Genomic DNA, 20,046 nt, shown 5'->3' with positions numbered 1-20,046 from the left:
AGAATACAGAATGACTATATTCTATCCAAAATGCCTTATACACTCCTTATATGCTGGACTGGTAATTGGAAGTCTGCAATATATATTTTTTTGTTACTTTTCTTGTTGAATAGAAGGCTAAGTAAGAAGAGATATTTTTGTTTCTGAACTCACAGGAAAACATTCAGTGTTTTTCAGTTAATATTGTTTGCAGGAAATGTATTTTTAGATTGCTGAGAGTTCTTTATTTTTTAAAATGACAGATAGGTATTTAATATTGTAAAGTGCTTTATTTGCAAATAATGTTATGATGAAATGATTTTTTACCTTAATGATAAATTATATTATTGGTATTTGAATATTTAAACAATTTCACATTCTTAGAATAAATCCCTCTCGGTCCTTTTTCTATATTGTTATTATTTGGTAATATTTTGTTGGGGTTTTGCTATCTATATTTATGAGGGAGACAGGCCTATAAATAATATTTTTGTCATATATTTTGCTGTCCTCATAACTTGAGTTGGGTATGTTTCTTTTTTTTATATTATCTGTTAGAGTTTGTATTAGATTGGTGTTATTTACTCCTTGAATGTTTGGAAAAATTCACCAGTGTAGCAATTGGAGACTGGAGTCACTTAGGTGGGAAAGCTTCTAATTATAAATTAAGTATATTTACTAAATATAGAGTTCTTTCATTTTTCTATTTTGATAATATACATTTTGCATAAATTTTTATCTAAAATTTAAAATTTATCAGCATGGAGTTTTTCATACTAACTTTTTTGTGCATGTATGCTACTGGGGATTGAAACCATGGCTTCCCACTTGCAGGGCAACAGATGTACCATTGAGCTGTATCCCTAGCTCCTCCCATGCCTGCATCCTCATTTTTAAAAAATATTTGAAACAGGGTCAAACTATGTTGCCAATAGTGGCCTAAACTTGTGATCTTCCTGGCTCAGCTCTCAAGTGGCTAGGATTTACACGGATGTGCCACCACACCTGGCTCATACTAACCTCTTATCAGCAATTTCTGTATTGTCATTATTAACAATGATAATTTGTTTTCTCTCTTTATTACTGAGATGACACCATTTTAAAAAGTAATGTTCTATTTATTTCTGCTTTTAACCATAAAAAATAACTGGTACTGGATTTCACCTCCTAATAAAAACAATAAGAAATCTTGATCAACTGTATATAATAACTGTTTTAAGGAATTAGAAATCAGGAAACACATATAATATATCTGGAAGGAAAACAAAGTACACCCTGAGAATAACTTGGCTTTCTACTTGGTGGCATTTATCAGACTCTGATGAAGTGGGAGGCAAGTGAAGTATAATAGGTCAGGCTCACTTGAATTAGCAGTCAGAAAGCAGAGGTTGGAGAAATTGTAATAGCTATAATTTGTGGAGGTGGAATCTGAGAATGAAGGGAGCTATCTAGAAAAAGAGCTGCAAAAAGCTCAGGAGTCCTCTTAAGTCTTTGGCTGAATGCTAAGCTGCCCATAAGTAAGATGTGGCTCTAAGAGGCTGGACATAGACCAACTACCTGGAAAAAAAAAAAAAAAACTAGTGACTGAAAATTTGTCAAGGCTCACACAATATTGGGAGGTATTTAAGTTCCAACTTTATTATAGTGAAATGTCTTCACTGAACAAGCAACGTTTGATAGAGATCATGAAAGACAACATATTTGGGGTAAGGACGTATCTTAAAGACACCATAATAAAGTTTTAAAACAAGCCTCCAAAGGATCAATGTGGTTCATGAGTAAGTGAATATACAATGGAATAAAAGTTCAGAACTCTTTAAAAGGGAAAAAATTCTAAACACTCAGCTATATAATTTAGATATTGTCCAGTATCCAGTAAAAACACCAGTTTGGGATGCAAGAAACTATGATTAGTAAGCAGAAGAAAAATAAGATCAATATAGAGAGATCCAGAAATTGTAAAGATGATGGAATTTGCAGTCGATGACATAAAATGGCTATGATAAATATATTCAAGGACATAAAGGAAAATATGAACAACAATGAAGAGAAATAGAAATATTAAAAAAATGAACATATAGAAATCCAACAACTGAAAAATACAATACTTACAGAATTTAACTACAAATAATCAACTACAGATTAGGAGAACACTAAAATTAAAGATAAGGCAACAGAAATTTCCCAAATAGAAGTACAGAGAGAAAAAAGAGGCATAAAAAATGAACAGATTCTCAAAGCCTATGAGAACTGATGGTATACCATATGTATACTTGGAATACCTAAAGAAGATAAATTCCAAAATTTTGAAGAAGTCATTGTTGAAAACTTCCAAATTTGTTAAAGAATATAAAACTTCCAGTTCCAGGAAAGATAAACAAAAACAAAAATGTATACCAAAACATATCAAAATAAAATTGTTGAAAACTAATGAAAGATAATCTTAAAAGTAGCCAAAGATATATTATTTTTAGTGGAACAAAGGTAGAAATGATCCCTCAAATCAGAAGCAATTAAATTCAGAATAATTACAATGATATATTTTGAAGTCCAAAAAGAAGAAAAATATCCAATTTAGGATTCTCTAATAGGCAAAAATATCCTTCACATCTGAAGATGACATAAAGAATTTCCCGGCAGAGTTTCCCATGAGAAATTTTAAAGAAAAAAATTTCAGTCTGAAGAAATAATAAAAGATGGTTACATGTATTTTTAAAAAGGAATGAAGAGTACTATAAATACCAAATATAAAGGTACATACAAAAGTCATTCATATTTTAATAATTTACTTAAAATATAATCACTTTTATAGTAACAAATGAACAAACAAATCCCAAAGTATTGTGGGGTTTAAAGCATGTAAAAGTAATATCTATGACAACAATAACATAAAAGATGGTCATTTTTCACTTTCTTAAATTGTATTGGATATAGTATAGCATTTGATTAGATTCTTGTAAGTTGAAGATGTATATTGTAAACCCCAGATCAACCATTTAAATAATAAAATAAAGAGTTGTAGCTAATAAACCAATAGATGAGAGAGATTAAATTCTAAAAACAAAAATTAAAAGACAGGAAGGAAAAGGGAAAAAAAGAAACAAAGGACAGATTAAAATATAAAAAATAGTGAGGTAGTAGACTAAATTCTGTTTACAATAAATACATTAAATATAAGTGGACTAATCATACTAATTTAAAAAGAAAAGAGAAAGATTGTATTAACAAAGAAAGTAAACAAGTCCCTGTTGACTACAAGGAACATAGTAAATACGAAAGGTAGATATGTTAGAAGGAGAAAGAATTGATAAAGGCACATACATCATGAAAACAGTAATTATAAGAAAGCATTTCAGACTATATTATGACAAAAATAGACTGCAAGAGAAGGATTATTATTGGAGAGACAGAAGGACTTTTTATACTGACTAGCAGTTCAGATCATCAAGAAGACATAACATCCCTAAATCTCTATGCATCTAATAATATAGGTTCAAAACATTTCAAGCAAGAAGTTGACAAAATTAAAAAGAATAAAGACACATCTACAATTTATTTATTCTTACAGATTTTAACACTCATTTTTCAGAATTTGTTAGAACAAGAAGACAGAAAATCCATAAACTTTAGACCTGAACAAAACTATACATCAACTTAATTAATATTGATACAGCACTATACTCAAACCTTTGGAATAATTACTCTTTTCAAATGAATATGGAATATCTTCAAAATAAAGCATAGGTTAGGCCATAAAACAAGTCTCAATACAGATAAAAGAACCAAAACTATAAGGAGTATATTCTCTGCTCATATGAAACTAGTTACTAATTGATAACCAAAGGAAATATTAAAATTCCCAAATACTTGACAGTTAAACCACATGCTTCTAAATAAACCATGTACCCAAAGAAGAAACAATGAGGAAAATGATAAAATATTTAACACTAAAGCATAATGAAAACACAACCTTGTCAAAATGTTTAGAATACAGCAAAGATAGTAGTTAGAGGGAAATTTATAACTTTAAATGCTTCAAAACTAATAAAGATTTTTAAGTTGATCTATAAATTCCAGGCAAATCCAGTCAAAATCCCAGAAAGTTTTCTTTTTCTTTTCTTTTTTCTTAGGCAAGTTAATTTTAAAATTTATCTGAAAATGCAAAGGACCTAACATAGCCAAAACAGATTCTACCTAGGAAAAAAAAATCTTACTCTGTGATTTTAAGATGTAATATAATGCTACAATAATCAAAACAGTTTGGAATAGGTGTAAGGATAATAAATTAATCATATAACAGAGAATCCAGAAATAGATCTATATACACACCAGTCATTTTCAGCAGTGATGCCAAGATGATGATAATGGTATTTTAATGGGGGAAAATGGTATTTTCAACAAATGATGCTAGAACAACTGGATATTCATATGAAGAAAATCAACTTTATTTTTTGCCTCACAGAATATACAACAAAAGAAATGAAAATGGATCATAGTTGTAAATATAAAATATAAACTGTAAAACTTCTAGAAGAAAACAGGAGAAAATCTTTATTATCTTGTCATTGACAAAGATTTCATAGTAAGGATCTAAAAACCACTAGTCATAAAGAAAAAAATTGATAATTGGCTAATATCTCAATAAAACTATGGATCCTCAAGAGACATTTAAAAATATGTAGGCATACGATAGACTAGTATGTATATATTTACAGTATGTATATGTTTATGTACATATTTATAGTATATCTGACAAAATTTGTATAGTACATCTGACAAAAATTGTCATATACAAAAATAATTCTTAAATATAGATATTATAATGTGATATAATATAAATACATGACATTAAATAGATATATAAGTGACTCTTGAAACTCACTGAAAAAAATCAAACAGTATAAAAATTGGCAAAACTTTTTTGTCATTGCTTGACACATGCAATAAAAATGATCTTTTTTAGTATAAGGAATTTGTTTTAACACTTGTTCAGAGCTCTGGGTTAATCAATATTGTAGGAACACAAAGTGGTATCAGAAACATTTCTTGACCATCAGGGAAATCAATATTTAGTTAGATAAGATGGAGTGAACTTGAACCCCCAACCTAATCATATGGTGGTAAAAACTGATAAATAGTTGTGGTAGATGTAGCGTTATGAAATTCAGAGTTAAATGAGTTGATAAATTAGAAGGATATAAAAGTATAGTCTCTAAGATAATATGTACTCATCAAGTGTTAGTTACTTTCCTTCTCTGAGGATGAGAATTTATATTTGAAGTGATGAATCAAAGTACAATTAAGGAATTGATGTTTAAAATAGGACTTGTAAGATAGGATAGTTTTTCATAAGTGTCAAGAAATGGGAAGACTTTTAGGTCAGGAGTATGATATGAGCAAAGGGAAGAAGTGAAAAATGACAAGTTATGCAGAGGAAGAGTGAAACATACATGGTGTACTCATGTTCACAGGGAATAGAATGAAAAAGAGTTTCCTCTGTAGGAGGAGAAGCACTAGGGACATATTACAGAGGAACTTTAAAACCAAATTAGATAATGTAGGCTTCTTTTAAGTTGATCTTTTAGAGATTTCCAATACATAAATAAAACAGATAAAAGGGATATTTTATCAGTAACAGCTTATTTTATAATTTAATTTCATAACACTAAAAATAGAATCATTTGACTAGAACAATGAAGCTGTTTTGATGAGCATAAAACTTTGAAATTGGGGACTGTTGATTTCAGATATAAGTTTGTTTTTTGCTATTATTTTAAATGAGCCTCAGCTTTTGCTTTATTTTTGCTATATTTTCTTTTGGTGGCATCAACTTAAGAAAATACTAAGTCATATAGATAAATAATTGTAAATAACAATACTTTACAGTTTTCCTTGAAGTCTTTGCTTACCTTTCAATAAAGCAAGAAATTTATTTTAAGGTTTATATATGATGTATTTTAATGTAGTAGGATGAATTAATGCTTTAGTAGTTTCCAGATGGTTAAAATTTAGAACATAATGCATTTTCACATGTGTACCATTTTTTGTTATGGTTTTTATATTGTTTAGATTTTTTTTTAACTTACAACTTGCAGAAACCTAACTCAAACTAATAGAAATATATTGGGTTACATCGCCAAAGAAAAACAGAAATAGATAGCATTTAGCTGTAGTCATTTTTGGATATAAGTATGCTAACATGATGCAAAGATTTTTTTAAAAATTTTTTCTACTCTTTTCTCTCCTTTCTCTACTTTTCTTTGTATTTTTGGCTTCATTCACTCTTAGTGCAGACAGAATCTACCTATGTACCAGTGGGATTGGCCATGACAATTCCAGATCTACATGATTATAGTCTCTAACCTGATCATGAGAGAACTGTTCCAGCTAGTTCCATCAGAAAATTCTGGGTCAAATTTCTCTATTTGTGGCTGAGAGGAGGAACTAAAGGCAAGCAACAGAGAGCTCAGATTGACAATTCCATCAAAACTTAATGGCATATAGAATTAATTCCCAATGACAACAAAAACAAAATCAAAAACAAAACACAAAAGAATATAGAACACACTAAAAACATAAAAGTTATTAAATTATTATTTTCATTGTCTAATATAGTTTCTTAAAAGCAGTTAAAATTGTACTCAAAAAACTAAAAATAAAAAAAACTAAAAATAAAATAAACACTTGTAGAACTCAAAGAGCAAAAGCATAAAATAGAATATAAAGCAGATGTCGTGAAAAGTAATATTTTAGCAATATGGATAATCATGGTTTCTAATGAGACTTTTTTATTCCATTACAATTTTGGCACATTTGAAGATCACATTTCACTGTACAAGCTACAGTGAAAAAATAAGGCCTAGGGCTACACCAGTACTTTTATAAATAAAAATAGAACCTATCTTAGAAGAAGTTACCTTTTGATTTCTTTCTTTTTTTATAGAAATAGAGAGATAATTTTTAATATTTATTTTTTAGTTCTCGGCGGACACAACATCTTTGTATGTGGTGCTGAGGATCGAACCTGGCCCACACGCATGCCAGGCGAGCCCGCTACCGTTTGAGCCACATCCCCAGCCCTACCTTTTGATTTCAACGGTATTTTAAAGCAAGAATTTTACTTAGTGGATGATATTCAGAAGAGGAAAGCTTTTTAATTCAGACAAGTTTAAGTATTACAGGAAAAGAAAGATGGAAGAATGGGAAAACCAACAAAATTAAACATATACAGGAATGATCGCTCTTGAACTCTACCGACTTCATTGCAATACCTTGAATTTTTAGCACCCCTCTCCAAAGAGAGTGCTTTACTCCATGTCTGAAGCAATTAATAAATATATACAAAATAATTCACTTTCTACTATTGGATGCTGCATTGTAGAGCTTATAAAACTGTTGTTAAATAATATTTAAGTAGTCATTTCAGTAAAGCAAGCACTAATCTACAGTCAAGGCTTTGTCACCAACTTTTTTTACCTTGGTAACACTGGTGGTTTTCTTAATTTGACTGTTTCCTCATCTCTGAAATGACAGTGTCGGCCTTAATAGTTGGCCTCTTCAAGCTTCAGCAGTAGGCCATTTCCCTTTTTTCTGGTATAGCCATTGGTGGCAGCTGTGCTTTTATGGACATGTGAGAGGAAGTTGGTTTTGAATGATCCCTCTGTAAATGTTTTAGGTGCTAGGCAGCCTTGGAAAGCAGATGAAAGACATATCTCATACATGCTCATATAGTACAATGTGACTTCCACAAATGTATGTTGGGTACCATTTTCAGAAATACCTATAAAAATAGTTTGGTAAATAAAAAAGAATATTGAGAGGGAATATTGGGCCTAATATGATAATGTATGCATGTGCATTTCTGGCAGGTTTCAAATGTGGGGCTTTTTCTTCCTTATGAACATGCCAGACAGAATCTAACAGTTTTAATGACATCTCCAATACCACTCATTGCCTTCTTCATTACTCTCTCTCTCTCTCTCTCTCTAAGTACATTGTTTAGTAAAGTGATTGTAGAATTAACATTTTTCCTAAAAGAAAAATATCTGGTTTAATGACCAAATCATTTTAAAGTAACATAACAGAATTTTACAGGAACTAAATCTATTTCTTCACACCGATCATGCATGTTTTACTCGAGCATTGAGTCATTAGCATGTTTATAATGGTTCTAATTTAGCACAACATTTTCTGAATTTTATCCTTGAGTCATTTACAAATTGTTCATATTGAGTAAACAAAGGAAACAGATTGCATTTTATACTTAGTAATTTATCTGAAAGAAGAGGGGAGGGTTAATTGTTTTAAAGTTTTGGTCTGTTTGGGGAAGTGAGCCTGCTTTTTCATTGCTAGGCATAAATGCCATTTCTCTTTTTTGGAGATGGGGGGGTCTATGGAGGAGTAAAATGAAAAATTAGGACTAGGACAAGATTGGCCACTCCCAGAGGGGAGTGTGGAGCAAAAGGGGAGCTGGCACGAGATTATCCAAAACAGTTGGTGCATTCCTTAATGATCAAGTGCTTGAGAAGTCCAGTTCTTCCTGGCAGAGCATCTGTGTTGATGTTTATATCTTTGCCCTGCTGTATGGGAAAGGCATGCTTTCTCTTGCTGCTTAGCTAAAAATAGGATGGAATATAGCATTGTATGAGATATTTTAAGATAGCAAAAACATTTAAGAGGTTAAAGGTTTGGCTTTTGGATCAAAAAAGATCACTGATATAACTTGTAGTGTTCTTTGCAGACTGAATTTTATCTGGAGTCTCTTAGTGATTTGGATGCTTGGTTAGGGAGTTATTCTAGGTTTATTTGGTGCAGTTTGAAAAACCTACTTTGCTGTCTTTCTGTAAGCTCCCAGCATGAAGAGCAGGCCTGAAAACAGCCTCTATTTATATCCCCTTGTTCTTATTTGGAAAATCAGTTGTTTCATTGTGGAGAGAGAGAGAGGGAGAAAGAGAGAGAAGAGGAGAGGTTAGAAAAAGGGGTGGGGGGAGAGAGAGAACATGCACATCAGTCGTCAGGGAGTCTGCTTTGTACGTTATAGTGACTTCAAAATAAAACTGGCACATTTTAGTGTCTAATTATTTTTAGTGAGCTTGAGCTTGGAGGGTTTTAATTAAAATTTAAGAGTGCTCTTCAAGCTCTCCAAGCTCCAATTTTATCCCACTGTATTGTGGAGCACTTACCACTGTGAAAAAATGTACAGTAACTGGCATGTGCATCTCTGTGTTTCCTAATGAAAAATGTGGGATGGATGATCAGCAGGGATATAAATATATACTGTCAGATTTAGTTGTAAACCAAAGTCACAGTATTTTTGATAAGCTATGATTGTCTTGGTTACATAAGAACTTTGTTGCACTTGAAATTTATGATTCCTATGAAAAATAAAAGGAATTCCTTTACTCTTTTCTTAAGAGTTAATAAAGTAAAAGGTAATTTGCACACAGGGGAGCCATCATTGTTTTCATGGAAATATTTGAAAGATATTTTCTTTTTTGATTTATTCTTTTTTATTTATTATAATTCATTATACATATGACAGCAGAATGCATTTCAATTTATATTACACATATGGTGCACAAATTTTTTCATGTCTCTGGTTGTACACAAAGTAGAGTTGAAAGATATTTTCTAAAAAGTTTGCTGTGGACTAAAATATTAAAAGATATTAGCATTTCTGACTGTGAATATCACATGGAGGTAAAGTGAAAATAGATATTTACAGGTAAATTGTTTTAAAGTACAATAAAAAGTTTTCCCACTAGTCTTTCTCCCTCTTCCTCCTCTTGTTTTAATTTTAATTATGATTTGCTTACTCTCTTTGTCTTATAGGCAAAAACTTTATCTTGTGCAGAATAGGAGCTAATACTGCATGAAACTTTGTTTAGGAGCAATTTGAAATTATTCCTAAAATATCATCATGCAGATTAGGAAATGAATATCTCACATACTCTTACTTTGCATTTATCTTGTACCATTAAATTAATTATTAGCAGGCAAAAAAATTAGTTTTTTAAAAAGTTTTTTAAATTTATTTTTTAAAAATAAATGACAGCAGAATGCGTTACAATTCTTGTTACACATATAGAGCACAATTTTTCATATCTCTGATTGTATATAAAGTATGTTCACAGCAATTCGTGTCTTCATACATGTACTTTGGATAATGATGTCCATCACATTCCACCATCCTTGCTGGCAAAAACATTATTAAAGCAATGAAACGCATTCTTGACTTACCTGGCCTGAAACTTAAGTACTTAACAAGTAGAAATCTTTTATTGGAATTCATAATGTGAAGGGTTTGTTTGTTTGTTTGTTTTCTACTAGGGATTGACACAGGGGCACTTCACCATTAACCTACATCCTCAGCCCTTTTTATTTTTATTTTTTTTTTTTATTTTGAGACAGGGTCTCACTAAATTGCTAAGTGTCTCACTAACATTCTTAGGCTGACCTTGAACTTACAATCTTCCTACTCAGCCTTTGCAGTTGTTGGAGTTACATGTGTGTACAACTGCATCCTGGTATGCAGGATATTTTTTTTAGAAATTAGTTCTGAATTGTATCTTTCCTTTTTTAACTCACAAAAAGTTTCTTATAAAAGAAAAGCTTAAATTTTCAAAGAAAAATAAAAAACTCAAGAAACTATGCAATTAAACTAATTTATAGGGCTGGGGCTATAGCTCAGTGGTAGAGTGCTTGCCTAGCATGTGTGAGGCACTGGGTTCTGTCCTCAGCACCACATAAAAACAAAACAAATAAAATAAAGGCATTCTGTCCATCTACAACTACAAAAAATATAAAAAATTTATAATATACCAAAAATTCACTTTTTTGCCTAAAATATAGAAATAGTCCAGTTTTATATTTTTGAAAGTCCTGTTTTAATCCCTATCACTTATTAAAATGGAATAGATAATTTGTTCATGAAAACAAATTTTTTCAAAGTACAAGCAATGAATTTTGACATTTGATGCAATGTCTCATTAAGCATGTTACATTCAAATACATGTATATTATAGTGAATTTTATGCTATAGTTTGTGATTTTTTATCTCAATTTTCAAAGTCACTAAACTTTGAGTAGTCAAATTAATATAATAAAATTCACTGTATATTTTTTTTCATTATTTGAGGACTCTGGCATCAGCATAGCTGTGTTAATTGTTTTCAAGTTAGTCAAATAAAACATATTTATGCTTGTAACATAATCCATGAGTATCTGAGAGATGTTCACTCCTTTTTTTTTTTCATTTGGAATCATATATTACTACTGTGTTAAAGACACTCTGCTTGGTCTAACTCTTTCCATGTATATAATGCAAATTGGTCTTTACTTATTTCTACCTCTTTGGGTTTTGTAATAGGACAAAGTCTGATCTGATCTTTAAAGCCAGTGTCCTATTGATATAGTTGAGGGATATGGCAGAAGGGGGATGAATCCTTACTTTTAATTTTCGACTTTTCTTGGGTATGAGTGTAAATTGGTACATTCCTTAATAGAGTGGGAAATTTGAAAATACAACTTTACATTTGTAACTTTGTACCTATTACATGTTTCTTCATTTCAAACCAGAAACATTCACTGGGGGCAGAAGTGTCCTCTTTCTCTATTGTACTTGGTAACAACCTGCTGCTTTTGGCCTGTTTTCCTTCATCTTTCCTTCTTTACTTTATAGCACAGAGAGTGCTTAGCACCAGTTAAGGTATGTGCTTAGAGGGCTGGCGGTCAGATAATTAGGGGAGAAAGCTGGGTTTTTCAAAAGATTTTGTAATAAAAGTTTTGAGCTTTCCTGAAATCTCCTAGAATTAAGATTAAATGTTCATAGTGTTGTATATAGTGACTTTTATTGTTCTGTAGATAAAGGTAATCGGTAGTTGTTATTAAATATTCTCATGAGTATAAATGAAAATGTAGACATGCAAAGACTGCTTTAATTTTCCCCTTGGTTTCTTCTACTCAAGAAGAAACTCAGCATTACAGTAAGGATTAATTTCCTAATAGTGTAATATACTTTGAAGTTATTAGCCATTTTATTCATGAGTAGCTTTTATGAAAAGTTGTATCCACATGGTTTGATTTATTTTTGAACCATGTGTTCCTGCTGTTCATATACTTCTATTTTTTTTCCCATGAAGTTTCAGCATTCTTTTCTTGGAGCTCTGAAATATTTCAAATCTATTTATAGAAAGGAGAGACATTTTAGCCTGTTTTATATCTTGTATGTATCTAATCCTAGCATATGGACTTGCTCTGTACTTGTGATCAGTACTAGTAAATTGGTCTTTATTCTGACTGTTATCATAAATGCTCTCAATTCAATTTTTAACCAATTTATACTTTGGCATTTGTATCAGTAAAATCAATTTAGTGCAATGATATAATATGTATGAAAGGGTAAAAAATAGAAACAAAACTAGGTAGGATAAGAAATTTAAGACTTTTTGTTGATTATTCTTATCCATAATCTAACGTTATATCAGTTTTTCTCAGAAATTCAAACCTAATTTGAGAAAAAATTGTCTCAAAAAGGTATGATTAGAATTTTTCTTAACTCTTAAACTCAATTTTATCTTTTTATGGTTTTTAACATAAAAATGGTTTAGGTATAGAAAAACTAGATACCTCGTTTCTAAAAGTGAAATAAAAATAGGAGACAATTTAGGCAATTAAATACTACCTGAATATATACATATGCATGTAGGCCCATTGGCAGGTTGCTCAGAATCCAGTTTTGAAGCACAAAGGTAGATCACTTGTTAAAACCTAAGAAAATAATAGGAAAAAATGGAAGAAAGAAAGAAGGAAGGCAAAAAGAAAGGAAGGAGGGAAGAAGTAAAGGAAGGAGCAGGGAGTCTTAATTTTATAGAATCAAGCTGAGTTCTATTTAGACAAAACTTCAACTTCTGTGATAGCCTGCTAGTATGGTCGGTCTTCATCGGTCATTTTACCACACACAGATCTGGATTCCATTCATTCCTTGATTGATTGATCATGTCACAACCAAAGTTAATTGTTTTTCACCAATACTTTCTAACCATGCAATGGTCTTCTCATCTCTTAAGCCTTTTTCTAAAGCTTATCTAGTTTCTAAAGCCCTTTAGAGCCATCTTGACCTAACTGTCATTTTGAAAAAATTAAGGAGGATTTAGAAGCTGGAGAAAAATTTAAAGGGAAAATGCTAAAGAGATAGGTACTGATATGGGAGAGAAAAGGCATTTGATATTGGAAGTAACCATTTTAAATATAATTTTAAGAGAAATTTATCAGAATTTTGACACTGGAATGTTAAAGTTTAATGGGAGTGTGCTTTGCACTAAGGATCCAGCATTTAAATCTACATTCCCTTTTGGAAACATGACCTATTTGTTAAGATTTAAGGCTTAAAAAGTACAAGCAAATAGTTATAAGAAGTAGCCCCATTTGCAAATCCATCTGAATAGAAAGAAAAAAACTCAGACAAATTTGGTAATTTTTAGGAGATTGTAAAATTTTATTTCTGTAGCCTTTATGAATCTTTGCAAAAACAAATGTAATTATTCCTTGTAGTCTAGAATGCTATTTAGAAAGGCATTGGGGCAAATAACATTTAAATATATACTTTTAAAAATAAAAATATGCATTACTTTTTGTATAAAAGTTTTAGCAGTTTTCATTACTAATGAACAGAGAACATCTTGACTTTATTTTTTCCTCTTTCTGCTCTAAATGAGTATTTTACAAAAGTTGGATTTCTTCTTTCAGGATTAAGTAGTTACTGGCCTCTTCCCCCTTTAAAATCTGTCATTGTTCCTTGTACAGCACATAAATTTTGCTTGGACTTAAAATATCACCTGGATCAAAAGGTATATAATCTCAACTAAACCCATATAAAAGAGCCCTCTTTAAGGTGCAGCCTAAAAATTATGAATGTTGATTAAATATTAATAGAATTATTATAATAAGAAAAGATTATTGAGCATTATCCTCTTTTTTCCTGGGTAGAAGTGTAACTCTTCTTCTGGAAAAAATAAATTCAGTTGTGGTATTTTATAATAGAGTAAGACAACAGCAGCAAAAATAGCTTTGTACACTTTTAAATGAGAGAATTTATCCTAAGCTGCCTTTCTGAATTTGTAATATACGTATGTTTTTAATTATATGTATACATATAATTAATAATTTGTATTTTAACAGATTCTTCCTGCATGGAAAAACTACTTTCAAAGGATTGGAAGGAAAAAATGGAAAGACTAAACACCAGTGAACTTCTTGGAGAAATTAAAGGTACAATGTAAAAGATATCAAATATATCAATGCATAGATGTTATTTTATATAACAATATATTTGTTGTTCTATACTAGAACATTAAACTCTTACTTTTAATACTTGATTTACTACATGATAAATATATAATGTGTCCTTGAAATTTTATTCTTTATAAGGTTTATGAATGAAATTTCTGCCTACCTTTGGCATAAGTCCATGAACATAGAATTTATAGACTATATTGCCTCATGAATTTGTGTAACAAAAATATGAGAAAGAAAAAAGTTATATCAAAAAGTGAAGAGCTATTTAAGGTAAAGAGATTCTTAGTAATGATTCTTAAAATCATAATGGCCTAATTTATGAAGCCAATTATTAATTTGAATTTCATCTGATAAAAGAGTTTACCTGTAACACCTTTAAAAACATTTATACAATACACTGTACATTTATAGAATATATACTTATACAGTGTACATTTATACAGAATATACAGTGGATTCTGGGTCCTGTTTACCTGTTTACAGGCCTATTAACATCCTGGCTCTGTGACTTACTAAATGAGTGTTTTTTGGTAGACCACCAAATTTTTCTACATTTCATATTCCTTATCTTTAAAATTGAGATAATAATGTACCTATTTCACAGGCTCATCAAGACAGTAATACATATAATGCTCTTAGAACTATGATACTTGTCACTTAAGAAAGTACTCATGAATGTAAGTTGTGGTGGTTCTTATTTTAATATGCCCATAGGGTCAAAGGTTGATTAATCTCAAACAGTTTCATAATATTTAGCATTTCATGATCTCAGATGCAGATGAGAATAAACATCTTTATTTTTAATATATGTGATTGGTGTCATTATTTTATTATTATTATATATGTGATTGATATTATTTTTAAACTCTCTCTTGTTGATTTATTTATGAAGATGAAGTACTGTGTCCCTAGTGTGGTGTATCATGAAAGGAATACATCATTCATTAATTCTATCAGTCTTTTCTTACACAGACAGTCATCACTCTGATTCATACTAACAATTTGGGAACTTCTTTACATTAATTTTATTAATTTAACATACAACTGTAGGTGAATATTCCTGTTGGTTGTGGATAGTTTCTCAATAGGTATTTAATAAATATGTTCTTTTAGATTTACTATAAAACCATTGCCTAGTATTAAGGCATGGTATATTCAACTCAAACATAAAGACAAGAAAGTCATCTTTTCCCCAATGAATAATTAATAACTCATTCCATTAACTAATAGTGTCAAAATCAAGTAGAAATTGAATATTATTTTAAATTTCACTGCTTCTGTTTTGTACTCATAAAGGCCATTTGCTATTTTGGAAAAAAAAAAAGAAACTCAACTTATAACTGACGGGTAGAAAGAAAGTCATTAGTGACATATTCTCTATCCAGCTGCAATAACATGGTGTGTGCTACTTTGCACGTCATTCTGTGTTTTCTTCCCTTTCCAAAGCCATTGGTTTTATAACAGTTAGAACAGAAATGGTTTATGCAAAGGCAAGCTTTTGCCAGCGTGAATGGTGGGGGTCTTGCTTTCTCTTGGTAATGTAGAAGCTAACACCAAGTTTTTATACTTCAAGGTATCTTTTTCTTCCTGTATTTTATCTTTCTTTATATTTAAATCTAATTATGAATTAAATATCCCAAAACTGTACATGTTTTAGATGCACAAAATTTATAAATCTCAGAAGTGAGACACATGAAAAATAAGGCTTTTCAAACGGAATTTATGTGATATGTGAACTTTCAGTTGTATGCTATTCTGAGTTTTGTGGGCATAAAAGAATACTGAATTTCCTATTTTGACTTATTTACATTTTTCCTCTTCTTACATTTTAATATTTTGTCATCATGTACATTATACAGAAAAGATAACTATAATATGTTAATTTAAAAATGAAAAAAATGACGTATCCTCATATAGTTTCATTTAACCACTGCTAAAACTCAGCATACATTTTTCTAGGTAAGACCAAGTTGATTATTAGTCAACTAAAATTGTTATCATTATTCTGAAAATTTAAAGTAATCTAAATGATGTATTTGGGGAATATGTACTACTGTGGATTAACAGTATTTAATATAACTCAAACTGTGTATTTGAATAAGTCTTATTTCCCTTGATTACAAAATTCATGTGTATTTATTTGTAAGAAACAGAAAAACATGCAAAAGAAATAAAATTGTTCTTTAATTCTGCATGTATTTTATCATTTATCCTTTCAATTTTAACTTACACACACACTTATATATATCTTAATTTTTCCTATTAGCATCATCCTTTTACTATTCTTTTATAATCTGTTTTCACCTTAATGATATATCATGAATTTCCTTGTGATTAAGTAATCTTCTAAAATATTTTTATTGGCAGAAAATGAGATTTTCATAATTTAACTGAGCCTTGTATTCAACACTGAGGTTTTTAAAAATTGTCAGTATAAAGCATGTCTTAAGCACAGATGACTTTTTAGGAAGATTTTTCAGCCTATTAGTGGTCATTTCATATATATATATTTTTTCTTTTGGGGTGTCAGGGGCACTTGACCACTGAGCCACATCCCCAGCCCTTTTTTTTTTTTTTTTTGTATTTTATTTAGAGACAGGTTTTCACCAAGTTGCTTAGTGACTTGCTTTTTGCTGAAGCTGGCTTTGAACTCATGATCCTCCTGCGTCAGCTTCCCGAGCTGCTGGGAAAATATATTCTTAAAAGTGAAATTCCTGGGCCAAAGAATATGTTCTTTTCAAAAAGACCTTTGCCCATTATCCTAGAGAAAAATATAGTGTTTTGTACTCTCACTGGTAGTATCTGCAAGTGTTTTTTTCTTTTGCCCTTAATAGAAAAAAAAAAATTCTTGCTAGTTTGATAGGGGCAGAGGCACATTGTTGCTGATTTAATATGAGGGTTTTTTATATTATTATTGGTGAGAATGAAGAGCTTTAAATGAATTTATTTGTTATTAAACATCTGTTTTTTCATGAACTGCCTATGTACGTCGATTGTCCATTTTTTTCTTTAAATGTCTTGTCTAGTTCTTATTGTATGAACTAGAAAATATATATAGCAAGAATATGTAGTAAGAATTCTTAATATATATTTTAATAGTATTAAGCTTCATATTGCATTTTTATTTGCTTTATTTTATAATTTTGTTGTCAGTCTTTCCATTCATTTTAATTTATTTTTTCTGTTGGGAATTTGTTTAGAAAGTTTTCTCCTGCCCTGAAATTAGGTACTATTCTGATCTATTTTCTTTCAATTAGTTGACTCTATTTTAAAACATTTAACCCCTTAATTCCTCTTGAATATATTTGGATTTATAATGTCAACTAGAGGTAGAACTTAATTTTTTTTCTTGGTCAGTTAACCAAGGATCTCTCTTCCACTTATTAAATTCTTCTTATCATATCCTCTGAGTTGAAATAACATATTTCATTATACTCTGATCATGTATTTTGAACATATTTTTCAGAGTTTGGGTCTATTCTATTTATCTATCTAAATTTTTATTAGTACTGTGTTATACTAATCATTGTAACTTTATAGTACCTTTCCTAATATCTTTCCTAATTTTTAAGGTATTTTCATATTCCTTCAAAGTTTATCTTCAATTTATTTTATTGATTTGTTAAAGTAAAGTCCCAAAGTGATTTTTTTTAAAAAAGATTACATTTCTATCAAATTTAAGGGGTGAATGGACACCTTATAATATTATTCATAATATTAAATGTTTCCATTCAAAATAATGTATTAAATTCTTACATGTCCCTGAATAATGTTTTATTTTAAAAATACAGTACATTATCTTTGATGCTTTCCCTTTAATGTTTAATATTTTTGCTTGCCTTTATGAATGAGATTCTTTATTTCATTTTCTTTTTATTGCTTTATGTAATGATTCTACTGAAGAATTTTGCTTATTTATTTTACTTGTTTATTTTATAATTTCCCTCTTTATTGAACTTATTAGATATATTTCAACTGATATGTGCATTTGTTTGTGCTCCTTCTTCCCTTATTACATTGCATAGAATCTCAAGAACAATAATAAGTGATAGCAGATATTTTAGCATTGTTTTAATTTATTGTATTCTTTTTAATATTTCACATTAATTATTCTGTTGATGATTGATTTAAGCTATTATTTTTTGTTAAAATATCATTATGTACAAATAATAAGTGCTGGAGAGGATGTAGGAACAAAAGGTACACTTATACATTGTTGATAGGACCACAAATTAGTACAGCCAACTTGGAAAGAAATATGGAAATTCCTCAAAAAAATAGAACTAGAACTACCACCATGCCTTTTCCCCCTTTACTTTGCCTTAGCTCCCACATATGAGAGAAAACATTTGACCCTTGATTTTCTGAGTTTGGCTTACTTAGCACAATATTCTTCAGTTTCATCCACTTACTGGCAAATGACTTAATATTCATCCAGAATTGAGAAACATTAAATCAATCAATTCTTTTTTTTAGATTTTACTTAAAAGTGCTTTTACATAAAATTCTTATGTCTACATGATAGGATTTGGATTACTGCTAAAATTTGGGAAACACCGAATCAGAATTTTCAATGAGTCTGTGAGTAAGTCTTTTGTAATGTTTTTATTGTCTATATTTGAGGTGTTCAGCAAGGTCTTTTTATATACATATGTATATTGAAACAATTACTACAGTCAAGCAAATTACCATATCCATCATCTTTTTCTTTGTGTGTGATAAGAATACCTCTAAAACCTCTCAGCAAATTTCCAGTGTACAATGCAATATTATTAACTGTAGTCCTCATGTTGCACATTAGACTTCTAGACTATTTTATCTCATCTAACTGCAACTTTATACCTTTTCACCTACTATTTTCCCCTTCTACCTCACCCCTGTTTGGTAATTACCATTCTTAATATTGTATAAGAGAAAATCCCATCCCTATCTCCTACCATTTTTTCCCCCATAGGTATCCAGCTTTCTAGTAGCAGCAATAGTTAGAATGCTATAATTGGCACATATAAAACAGCAGCAATCTCAAAGTGGGCTTCAAATCAGTTTAACATTGTTTTAAGTATTGCATATAATTTTATTGTTAAGAATTTAAATGAACTATAACATAAAATGTTTAGACCTTTTCCTTGGTCTGAAGTATTATGTGCCAGTCAGGGAAGTTCTTGTGATCAAACTCTTTGGGCCTCATACATGTTAAGCATGTGCTCCCCAGTCCATGGCCACTACATTTTTAAGGGATCTATCATCATCTTAGAATTTATTAAAATAACTAAAGTTGAAAATAATCTTGAACATTTACTATGAATAGTAATTAAAAACATAGGGTGATTTGGCCTAATACATTTTATCTGATTTGAAGTTTTGTTGGATATAATAGGGTATTTTAGGGAGTTAAGGGAACAGGGAACTTGTTCTCAGTAAACAGAAGAACTTTAGAAGAACTTATTGCTACCTGGACATTGATAAAATCAGACTGCAGTAATAGAAAATACATCAAATATAGTAGTGAATGAATGAGTGAACAGCTGGATGAAGGGATGAACTAATAAATAAAATCAATAGAAATCTGGCACTAGAAAATTTTAAAAGAGACATGGTAGAGGATGTACCTATTTTAGTGGAATGTTATCTTCATGACCTTCTAAGGTTTGTTCCAAGTTGATACTCAAGTTTATTATAAAATTAGAAAACTAATTTAAAAAATAATCTTTTCTCGTCAACAAGTAATATGGCAATATATTTTGTAAGGTTCTTATTGTTTACAAAGTAAAC

General features: G+C 30.2%; 1 protein-coding gene across 27 annotated transcripts in view; it reads left to right on the top strand.

Moving 5' to 3' along the window:
• Window positions 1–20,046, top strand: part of SOX6 (SRY-box transcription factor 6) — a 603,909-nt gene that overhangs the window by 340,887 nt on the left and 242,976 nt on the right. For all 27 annotated transcript variants that reach the window (XM_081280977.1, XM_081280953.1, XM_081280954.1 and 24 more), the window contains one exon: window positions 14,158–14,247. In XM_081280977.1, the coding sequence (XP_081137103.1) occupies window positions 14,158–14,247 (90 nt within the window). The remainder of the gene's footprint in view (window positions 1–14,157; window positions 14,248–20,046) is intronic.

The sequence above is a fragment of the Spermophilus citellus genome, assembly GCF_964194105.1.
Source record: "Spermophilus citellus genome assembly, chromosome: 2".
In the NCBI taxonomy this organism is placed as follows: Eukaryota; Metazoa; Chordata; class Mammalia; order Rodentia; family Sciuridae; genus Spermophilus; species Spermophilus citellus.
Note: the sequence above shows the minus strand (reverse complement) of the source record. Positions and strands in the feature narration are given on the sequence as shown.